The following is an 11,090-nucleotide window of genomic DNA, read 5'->3' on the forward strand; positions in this document are numbered from 1 at the left end:
CTTCATACTTTTTGCGTTAATATACTTAATTTTGATTAGCTGTTCATTTATATATAATATAAAATAATACAAAAGACGCAGGGAAAATTATACCACAATACTTAGTGAAATATACCTCGTGAAAACCAATCCTTACAATTTCACAAGATTTTAATTATTTTGATAAAATTTTAAATGTTTTTCATTTTTCAGGTTAAAATATCAATTCAAAGGTGATATGTATATTATGCATAGAATATTTTTGCGTAAAATTACAAATATAATCGTTATATAATTCATCACAATCATCATCAAATATTCAAAAAGATATGGTACTCATAAATGAAATAAAGCTCGCCTATGCCGTAGTTGAAAATAAATTACATACAGGTATTTTATTGTTGATAACAGACTAAAAATATTTTTAAGCTGTACATTGGTAGACAAGAGACTAGAAAGAGACAAGACCTTAGGAAAATATCAAAAACTGTTTGTTTGATTGATTATCGCTGTTGTTGTAGTCTCTAATAAATGTACAATAATTATTTTTGAAAATCTAGTTATTATGGCTCACATTTTAGATTTTAAGAAAATATGCCGAGCTTGTCTATCTGATGCCGGCCCACTTAGAGAGCTTTTTTCAGCTTGTACCGCTGGAGTATTTAAGTATTGCACTTCTGTTGAGGTATGGGCAAAATGAGTATATAATACATATATCTTTTGTGAATCTAAAAGTTAAGTTAAACGTGATGCTGTATTATCGTTGTTTTGCAAGGCAGTTAAAGATTTGTTATTACAACGAGCCCTAAGGAACTTTACGTTTTTCATTATATTCAATAAACTATATACACTAACATATTGTTTTGTTTTCTTTTTATGTTTTTTAAACTGATTTCTTGTCTAATAAAATGTTCTTTTGTAAACTTTACTTTATCCTTTGTTGATTATATAACTAAATTAAAAAACCTGATTAAGTTTTCAGTAATCAAAGTATAGTGTATCATTTATTATTTATTTTTATTTCCTAATTTTGAAAATAAAACGTGATAAACTAGCTATTACTACTACTAACATAAAAGTCGTTTAACTCTTTGAACCTATAATTTGGGTTTTTTTTTAGAATCGCATCATAAAACCTGTTAATTATATACAATAAATATTTTTTTTTAGGTTTCAGACACAGATGCACTTCCAAAACTTATCTGCCAAACATGTCTAGATTTACTAAATAAGTTATATTATTTCAAACAAGTAGTTGTAAGATCAAATGTCATATTGAAACAGCAATGTCGATTACAGGTATGATCTTATGAACATTTTTTCTCCTATAATTATTTATTATAACACAAAAGTAGTTAAGATATATGATATAAGTAGGAGATGATGATTTCTGTCAATGTATTAAACTACAAGTATTTATAAAAATGATTATCATATGTAATATATCTTAACAATTAAATAAATAAATAATGTTGTTCCAAAAACAAATAAATTGTTTAAGTACATCAGGAATTTTTATTGGTTAAATTACTTAAAATTATTTTTTGTACAGAATCTACAAACAAAGAATGATCAACAGTCTAGTGAAGGGAATGATATTGTCGAGGTAAATATAACAGAACTCAATGAGGAAGTCAAAATGCATGACAATAATATGTCAGGAGATAGCAGCGAAAACTTGGACAGAACAGAAAAGCCTTCAGCAGATGCAATTCTTATTAGGTAAGATTAACTTAGAATCTAAAGATTATAAATTAGATGGTCATTACATATTAGTATTGGTTTGCGGGTAATGACTTCTAAAATACAGTTATAATAAATAATAAAATTGTATCTTTACCATGGTGTGGCATTAAAGATAATTCATTTTGTTATTATTTTGAATAATGTTTTTTTGTATATATAATGTACTAAGAATATACTGATAATTTATAATTTATTTTATGATAAAAGAATAAGAATACTTGGTAAGCATAAGTTACATTAAGGTAATAAACATTTTATTACATTAAATAGTTTAATGTTAAAATTTTTAAATAGATTATGCAATTTAAAAAAGGCACAAACCACTTTTACACAATGATTTCTTAACAATGATAATTATTCTTTTTCTCGCTGTTTTCATTTAGTTATTGACTTTGAACAATGTTTACATTATGTAACAATGTTATAAAAAATTATGTATAAATTATAACATAAACAAATCGTTGTGTAAATGAAGTGTTTTATACTTAAATACCCATAGTAGATCTAACAAGATAAATTTTGTATCCATTCTTACATATATAAATTATTAAAAAAATATAGAGAAACTGAAAAAAAAAGTGTTTAATGAAATCAAAAATAAAAAAATTACAGCCAAATCCTGTCGAGGCGAAGAAGACGGGGTCCCGGACGACCCCCGAAAGATCCAGATGGCCCTAAAAGAAGACGAGAACGCATGAAGTGCATGAAATGCGGAAAAAGTTTCCAGAAATACGAAAACTTCGAGGCGCATATGCGCGGCCACTTTGGGAAGAAGGTAACGACGGAAATTTGTTTTACTTTTCACTAGTGCTTTCTGATATCTCATAGTTGCTTATATTGGTTCCTGTGAGGGAGTCTAATTAGTTTCTTTGCTTCTGCGGGACGTTCTACTCGTCTAATAAGGTAATCGTAAATTCCAGCCTGACATTAAATGCAAGCACTGCGAGAAGACGTTCCTGTCCCTGCGCAGCCTCAGCAGCCATGTGCGAATTCACACCGCGGTACGCAAATATCAATGCCTGACGTGTGGGAAAAGCTTCGCATACTTGAATGTGCTCAAAAACCACGAGCTGATACACGCCGGCATCAAGAAACACCAGTGCCACCTTTGTGATGCTAAGTTCGTCCAGGCTTACAATCTCAAGGTTTGTGTTAATACGATTTGGGGGCGCTACGTGGAAGATTAAGACGTTACACACGAGCGAAAATACTCACAATCCGTGACATCATGACGACTGGACTTCTTCACTTAAGGTCACAACTGGTCGTGTCTCATAAAAGATTTTGAAGTGTGAAAGCACTCAAACACAACATGAAAGGTATGTAAGCATTTTAAAAAATTAAGAAGGAGCATAAATTTTATTCAGCTTAAATGGTATGTATATTTTTTCCTTTTTAAATTGTAGTTTTATTTATATATATCCATTACAAAGTTTATAATGAGGTCTTAAATTAAATATTAAAGTTTAATAGAATATATTAATAATTACCAAACTACTTATATGCACAGATGCACTTGGAAACCCACAACAATCAGAAAAACTACAGCTGCTCTCAATGTGGAAAGAAATTTGCACAACCCGGGAACCTGAAGATACATTTAATCCGTCACACAGGCATAAAAAACTATGCATGCACAATGTGTGAAATGCGCTTCTATATAAAGGTCAGTCAAGGATTTCCATGTTGGGGATACCTTTAAATATATCATACAAGCCCATATATTGTAATTTCAAACTAAATGAGCTGGCACTACTGAGTGTATTCATCTGTTTATAATTCTTTCTAAATCTCATGCTTGGCAGTGAATGCAAATGATGTGATGAATGTATTTGATGAAATTCTATAGTATAGTGGAATATTTAAAATAAATTTATTTGAAATTGTAACAAAATAATAATTATAAATGGAAACACAAAATGCTTATTGATTTAATAATAGTGTATTAATATAACAGTAATTTCAGGCCGATCTTGTGAAACATATGAGATCACATTCTGCTGAGAAACCCTTTTCGTGTCAACTTTGTGATAAAACTTTCAAAAGCAGGAGTTTTCAAGCAATACACATGAGGACCCATACTGGTAAAGTTGAATAGTGAAAACAAATTAAAACTAAAATGTATTCTTTATTTATTTATTCTTATTTTGAGCTTACAATATACATATATTTTTTATCTTAACTAATGACTAGTATCATAAATAAATACTTTTGGTATTCTGAAGATTTATGTAAACTTTTTTTTTTAAATTAAATATCATAATATTAAAACACATTGCCCCTGTTAATACTCATACAGGTTAAATAGGAGTAATTAAACAGCACTTTTTATTGACACATATATACTTAATATACAATTTTAAATGCATTATATTTCTTATAGTTAAATTATTATATAGATAGCAATTGTTCATTTTTAGTATGAAGTATTATAGTATACCATAATAAGCTATTGTTGTAAGTATCACATCAGTATATTATAGCAATAGTTAATCAGTCCTGTATTAACAGCAAAGTAGTGGTATACTATATATAGTCCCATAGCACATAATGAATAATCTTGGTCTCTAACTTTGAAATTCAAAATATGAAATTTTACTTATATCTTGATTCTGAAAAATACATTCTTCACGTCCTTAAAACGCGCTGCGCCACGATTTATATATAGAGAAATACACAAAGCCAATACAGTCATAATATTAATGATTATTTCTTATTTAAACTTCATATAAATTATGATAGACACCAAGCTAATACTCTTAGATTTACTTAGTTCAATTAAGTTGACAAAGCAGAATTAATATAAAAAAAATTAAAAACCTTGAATAACCAAAGAACAAGTTACTGCACTATATTAAAATATTTTTATTTTATGCGGGGCTAAGTATTTGCAGACAGACATGGAGAATAAAAGCTTGTATTGTAATAGTAATTTTTGGATGCTTACCCTTTTTTCTGGTAAAATAATCCCTGTTAGTAACTTGTTATATTTCAATTGGAACATTTATCTTATTTGTACATAATGAAATATATTATTACAGGAAAAACTGTGCATAAATTATTGGGGGCATACACCAAGATTTATGATATACACTAGACAATTAATAGTTATTGATATAGACATTTTACTTTATAAATAACAAAGAGTACAGCCACATACATCTTACACATTTATTTTATAAATAGATTGATAAATACACAAATTGTATAATGACTATAGTACATTCAACATTTTTTTTTTGTTATAATGACTTAAAATATCTTTCATTAGGTGAACGTCCATATGCCTGCGATCTTTGCCCTAAGAAGTTCATGGCTAGGAAGGATCTCCGCAATCATCGAATGATCCACACCGGAGAAAAACCTCACAAGTGTCAACTCTGCAACCAGGCCTTTATCCAAAAATGTGCTCTGAACAGACACATGAAAGGTCATGGAAAAGCCAATGAAGATGCACAAAATCTCATCCGGGCTCCACTTCCACCGGTCAACAACACTCCCCCACTGCCGGTAGCATATGCTCAGTGGCATACCAACTGATTATTGTGTTATAGTGGAGATGGGACTCAGTTTTATGGATAGTGAAAACAAAATGTAAAGGTATCAACTGAATTATCCTGGTTCTAGTTAAGTACTAGATGATGAATTGTTTTCCTTTGTTGCCTTTGTTATCGGCTGCAATAATTTTGCAGGTATATTGTCAAAAATACACAATTTTGACTGATTGATTGTTGTTTATTTTAAATAATTGATTTTATAAAAAATAGTTTGGTTATCACATTAAAATATGTAATCTCTATTTTTCTTAATAAAATTTACAAAATATATTGTTTAATTAAATTAAATTTCATCATAAAGTAAAATATTTTATAAACTCTATTGAAAAGTTCGTTTTACTAACTTTTGTAACTGAAAATTTATTAGATGAGATTTAAAACATCTTTATAGAAAACAGCATTCAATGTTACTTTGGTTATTTTGATTACTAAATGGCAATTTTGTGTTGATAATATAATAATATTGGCAAATTGTATGAACAGATATTACCATTTATTGTAGGGTTACATTAGTAACTATATGTGATGAAAATCAATCATAGATCATAAAACCTTGATCATTATGCAAAAATTTGCTGAGTTTGTATGATTTGCATTCCATAATGAGTATTACATGCACAGATATGTTCTTTCCATTTCTTCATAACAAATTGGCCACGACAGCTTAGCAAACAACGATTTTCGATAAAATTTAGTGCCAGTGTTTATTTATTAGGCTATTTTTATCTTTGAAAATCTTTTTTTAATATTTATTTCATTCGATTATTTTAAATATATTTTGGTTATATATTATATTTACTGGTTTAATATCAAATCTTTATATACTTTAAAAATTGTGAAATATTTAATATTGTCAAGTTATTAAAAATGTACATAATTATTTGAGTCAATAAATAAACTAAGTACACCAATTGTATTAAAACAAGTTTGGAATATTCTCTATCGTTAAAATGTTTTGTTTTATTTTAAAATAACATTAAGGAAGTTTTGTCCGTCTTATTGAAACCAAGTTAAATTTAAGAATATAGAATAAGATTTTTTTATATGAAAAATAAATGTTATTAAAAAAATATATACATATATTAAGTCACATTAGCTGTATATAGTACTTTAATCAATTTAAAATATTTCTCGAAATCATGATGATGATAATGCTTGAAGTAAATAAAATATAAATTATAATATTAATTGATTATTATTTTTATTGAAAAGTTCAATTAATCAATGATTTAGTATGAATTTTCATATGCCGTGTTAAAGTCCCTCTTTGTGTGAAGCTGTGATCACATACAAAGCATTTATGTGGTTTTTCTCCCGTGTGAGTACGGAGGTGTTCAGTTAACCGTTTCTTTGAAATGAAAGTCTTAGTACAATAGGTGCAGGAAAATGGGCGCTCACCGGAATGTATCCTCTGATGTTCAACAGATATTTGTCGAGTCGCAAAGGACTTATCGCATATTTTACATTTAAAACATTTCCTTCCTTCGTGGGATTGTAAATGTTTCGATAAATTATACTTGTCAGTGAATGGATAACTGCAAATCTGACAAATGAATTTCCGTCCATTGTGGCACCGGGACAAGTGAGAAAGGATACATTTCTTCGTGTAAAACTTCTTGCCACAGTGTTCGCAGGTGTATTGACGCTCTCTATTCTCTTTGTGGGTTTCTAAGTGAGCCTGAAATAAATAAATTACAAAATGTACCGAGTATTATGAAATATTCATTTGATTTCAATATGTGTGGTTAACGATATGAAAGCCGTAGGTTCAATCCTGACTCCTTGGCTGTTATAGACCCCACACCTCACTAGCTTACTTAAATTTAAGGAAAGTGAAGAAGAAAAGTAATTCGCACAAACGCATTTCTAGAATACATTTATTAATATATATACTTATAGGTATTATATATAAGGATCGATATCCTTAATTTTTTTTACTGTATAAAATAGCTTTGAAATTTTCTTTGATATTGATGTTTTTGTGACCATGGAAGAACCGAACATACGCAGTTTATTAATACGAGTAACAACGCCGCACAACCGGCACGCCATTTCAACGTGCGTGGATAGGGTACGGGTTTTTGGGTGGATCGATTATTTTAACTGTTTTAAAATAATAACAAAACAGAGGTGATACAGATTTTTAGCTTATTCAGAAATTGTAATAGATTCGCTTTATTTTGTATACTGAAAGCAATTTCGGTAGAGCATAAAGATCAAATTTGGAAGTAATTGTGCCGTCGTTTACTTAAAGCGAAGCTACATTTTTATTGATAATTTATTTCATCTAGTAACAGAAACTCAATTACAAATTGATCTTTTATAAGGATAAAAAATGATTAAAGAAAAATAAATAAAATAATAGCAGATGGATGAGGCATTACAACCAGTTACTACCAACTACTATATAATATTTCTCCAGATATTAAATACATATAAATATATATAATATGAATCATATAAATAATTTTGAAGCTGCATTATATATTAAAATGTACTTCATATATATGTACATTGTCATCTTTATTTCTAATATTACTTTTAATGTAATCATCAAGAAAATCAAACATTTTAATATTTAATATAAAAAATACATTTTAAGATGTGATAAATTATGACTATCATGCAAGACATTAAAGCAAAAATAGAATATGCAGTGCTAGTGATTAGATAGATGTCTATTACCCATAATAGTCAAAGGGTTAACATTAAATTGTTTTGCCACATTTAAAAATGTTTATCATTTAGGCATCCCTGGCCAGCTGGGCCAGGTGATTTAAAGCCCCAAAGCTTATTAATATAGAAATTTATTACGCACATGCAGATTATTGGTAGATGTGTAGCTTTTGCCACACACATTGCAAATAAATAGCTTCCGTTTCTTATGTAATTTCTTATGTGCCATCAGGGTCTCGGGGCTCGTTGCAATTTTTCCACATGTACGACAAGTGACGCTGCGGAGACTGAAGAGCGAGTGCCAGTTTGTATGGTGCCGTCTCAGGCCACTCCATGTTACAAATGTTTTCGTGCACTGATTACATTTTAGTGTCAACTAAAAATATTAGCATATAAAATTTTTAGGTAACATTGCGGACAAGGACTGTGTCTGAAATTTTTATTTGATTTACATATACATTTTAATATCTCAATCTTTGTAGCAGAAAAGAAAGTTCTCTATTAGTTACTGCCTTAGGTAATTGCTTTTTACTCTTTTAAATGAAACAATACCATTACTGAATATAAAAACAGTTCTATTTATTCTTCAAACTTAATATAAGATTCAATTGTAGAATAATATATCTGCAATTCTTTTATAATACAATGAGGTGTCTTAAAGACTTTAATTTGAGCTTATTGATAAAGTAAGTCACTTGAATAGTGAAAAAATATCAAATAATCTTTCGAACTGTCTTTTTATGGTGGTAATATGAAAGCATGAAAAAAAATTGTTGTGATATGTGAGAAGTCTTACTGTACCTCAACTTATAAGAAGATATAACTTCATTACTCAAGTCAAAATTTATTATAATTTAATAGCATTAATTGTTTTCTATTGAAAGTCAGTGATTTATTTGCATCCAATTAAATACACTACATGTATCATATATATTTTAACTTACTGTACGTGTGTGTACTGACATATGAAGATCAAACATGTTGCGATGATAGAATTCTTTATTACACAATTTGCATGTCAATTTCTTTCTTTGCTTTGGAATTTCAACTCTGAAAACAATGTACAAAGTTATAATTTTAGTATTAAATAAATGATATACATTTCATAAGATAACATTTATTGATATATACCTGTTGTTATCTGTTGAATTTCTGGTAGCATCAGCAAATGCTGTTGTAACAAAAACTGAAAATAAACAATTAAAGAAGAAATATTAGAATTAATTTGTTAAATTAAATCTTAAGGATATAGACTCAAGGATGTGTCCTATAAGCTATTTTGAATTTCCACTAGTGAATAGTAACTTCATGAATTTATTTTACCATTTTCATTTTTTCCTTTTGGTTCCTCTTCCTCCACCTTTATGATTAACTCATTGCTACACTCATTTTCAGTGAAATGTATTTGTAAGGGGCCATTGTCCAATGACCCATCATCCAATGTCCAGTTCTCTATCTCATCATTACAATCATTGGTTTTTTGTTCAACTTCCTCTATTTTATTAATTACTTCCTCTTTTATAGGTCGAAATGTTAACAAAATTCTTTGGGACTTAATGCAGGTCCTCTTGAATTCAGTGAATTTTGTTAGTAAATCGTAACATGTATTACATAGTGTTTTTGGGAATTCTTCATCTTGATTTATCTGCAATATTTAGATACGATATTGATTTTTCGTTTTAAAAATTATAAATAGAATGATCATATGAATTTACCTCTATTGCAGTACAGAACAAATAATCTTCAGTTGATACATTATCATTAAACTTATATTTGAAAGAGTCCATAGTTGTAAGACAAGCACGACATAATTTATTGAAATCAGGCATTTTGATCGCCTGAAGCGCACAATATTCAGAAATCAATCAATATCGAACTAATTTGATGAACTTGTCAATGCACTTCGTAAACATACATACACATATAAATGACATATTATGGTGTTTGACAATTGGAAGAGTCTATGATATGTGTTATGGCTCCACAACACGTTGGGTCAGCGTCCGGAGCCAAGGCTTGGGCGAACATATATGGGCACGCATAATTATTATTTTCGTCATTGGCGGTAACAGCATATTACCGAGAATTTGCATTCGATTTAATTGTTGCTTCACTAAGATATTCAACGCGCTCCATCTCTCTTTTGTTTTGTAATCTGAATCCTTATCGTACAGGTCGTTCAATATTAGTTCTTTTCGGATGCTTAAAATATTGTTTTCATTTATCGATTAAAGTTAAAATTCCCCTTGGTTTCACCCACTCATCGCGAAGCTCTTCTAGATTACAGATATATCTTTTATCCCATTCTGAGAAAAAACTTAAAAAAATAAAGTTGCCTATAAAACCAATGTATTGTATTCATTTTTGGTTTACGTACACGTTACGTTTCATAACATGGCCTGCAAGCGTTCAAAATGTCTTTGTTGCTAAATTAACAATAAAACGAAAGTGACTATTTGCTCAAAATCGAAGTTCAGAATTCCCCGTATTCCATACTCTTAATTTAATGAAAATGATTAGGCAAACTTTTACGGCCACCTGCCTAAGACCACGATAGAAAAGATCTTCAATACTTTTACTAGCTGGTTCGTTCCCCTTTTTCTGGCGACTACTGAGGACTGGTGTACTAGCCATATAGTCGAGGTAATCTTTGTCACCCGTACTTTAGCCTACGTAGGGCCCCGACGGCAACCCTACCTCTTGGATTACATGCAAAATGGTCATACATACTTCGAGAGAAATCAAACGGAAAAAAGTGACCTCTGAAGTTTTCAGATATTTTCGAGCTCAAAAATGTTATTCTTACTATGGTCAGCCGTGCCTACTATTATTAGGGCCAGCTGTGCCCAGTCTGAGCCTGGAGGAAGACGCAAACTTAAGAGAGCTCTGAATAAGAAATCAAAATTTGAATGATGTTGATGGAGAGATCCTTTGAGAAACGCACACAATCTGATGATCTGCACTTTGTGGCCAGTATCTTACCGACAAAAGTAAGTGAATAGTACGTGTACAAGCGTTATTAACTTGCTCTTGTCATTGGTATATGCTCGATTTGTGATGGTCGAAACGCTTAACAAATATTAAGTGCTTTTTTCTTGATAATTTAGATAACGTGAAGTAAAACGAAATAAA

The 11,090-nt window shown here is 29.7% G+C and overlaps 2 protein-coding genes across 5 annotated transcripts; one reads left to right on the top strand and one right to left on the bottom strand.

Moving 5' to 3' along the window:
• The first annotated feature begins 441 nt into the window (after positions 1-441).
• Positions 442-5,441, top strand: LOC125065001 (zinc finger protein 32-like). Of its 3 annotated transcripts, none has more exons than XM_047672386.1 (8): positions 442-664; positions 1,150-1,278; positions 1,532-1,701; positions 2,338-2,500; positions 2,646-2,870; positions 3,236-3,391; positions 3,692-3,809; positions 4,997-5,441. In XM_047672386.1, the coding sequence occupies exons 1-8, from the start codon at positions 545-547 to the stop codon at positions 5,263-5,265; spliced, it is 1,350 nt and encodes a 449-aa protein (XP_047528342.1). In that variant the 5' UTR covers positions 442-544; the 3' UTR covers positions 5,266-5,441. The 3 variants fall into 3 exon arrangements, with proteins under 3 accessions (XP_047528342.1, XP_047528350.1, XP_047528359.1); XM_047672394.1 differs by having other exon boundaries at positions 2,646-2,726; positions 4,997-5,439; XM_047672403.1 differs by lacking the exon at positions 2,646-2,870 and having other exon boundaries at positions 4,997-5,440.
• Positions 5,442-5,539: 98 nt separating this feature from the next.
• On the bottom strand, positions 5,540-9,857 carry LOC125065016 (zinc finger protein OZF-like). 2 transcript variants are annotated; one of them, XM_047672417.1, is made up of 6 exons: positions 9,674-9,857; positions 9,282-9,603; positions 9,090-9,144; positions 8,903-9,008; positions 8,101-8,334; positions 5,540-6,960 (listed from the first exon to the last, which is right to left on the bottom strand). In XM_047672417.1, exons 1-6 carry the CDS (start codon positions 9,785-9,787, stop codon positions 6,496-6,498), a joined length of 1,296 nt encoding a protein of 431 aa, XP_047528373.1. In that variant the 5' UTR covers positions 9,788-9,857; the 3' UTR covers positions 5,540-6,495. The 2 variants fall into 2 exon arrangements, with proteins under 2 accessions (XP_047528373.1, XP_047528383.1); XM_047672427.1 differs by lacking the exon at positions 8,101-8,334.
• Positions 9,858-11,090: the final 1,233 nt, after the last annotated feature.

This window comes from Vanessa atalanta, chromosome 1, assembly GCF_905147765.1.
Source record: "Vanessa atalanta chromosome 1, ilVanAtal1.2, whole genome shotgun sequence".
Taxonomy (NCBI): domain Eukaryota; kingdom Metazoa; phylum Arthropoda; class Insecta; order Lepidoptera; family Nymphalidae; genus Vanessa; species Vanessa atalanta.

What these genes read in the sequence shown, in the direction of transcription:
- LOC125065001 (XM_047672386.1), top strand. Translation starts at nt 545, where the DNA reads ATGGCTCACATTTTAGATTTTAAGAAAATATGCCGAGCTTGTCTATCT. An exon ending in AACAGCAATGTCGATTACAG is followed by an intron (nt 1,279 to 1,531) that starts GTATGATCTTAT and finishes TTTTTTGTACAG; the next exon opens with AATCTACAAACAAAGAATGA. An exon ending in AAATGCGCTTCTATATAAAG is followed by an intron (nt 3,392 to 3,691) that starts GTCAGTCAAGGA and finishes CAGTAATTTCAG; the next exon opens with GCCGATCTTGTGAAACATAT.
- LOC125065016 (XM_047672417.1), bottom strand. Translation starts at nt 9,787, where the DNA reads ATGCCTGATTTCAATAAATTATGTCGTGCTTGTCTTACAACTATGGAC. An exon ending in TGTTCTGTACTGCAATAGAG is followed by an intron (nt 9,604 to 9,673) that starts GTAAATTCATAT and finishes TAAATATTGCAG; the next exon opens with ATAAATCAAGATGAAGAATT. An exon ending in TGTCAGTACACACACGTACA is followed by an intron (nt 8,335 to 8,902) that starts GTAAGTTAAAAT and finishes TAATATTTTTAG; the next exon opens with TTGACACTAAAATGTAATCA.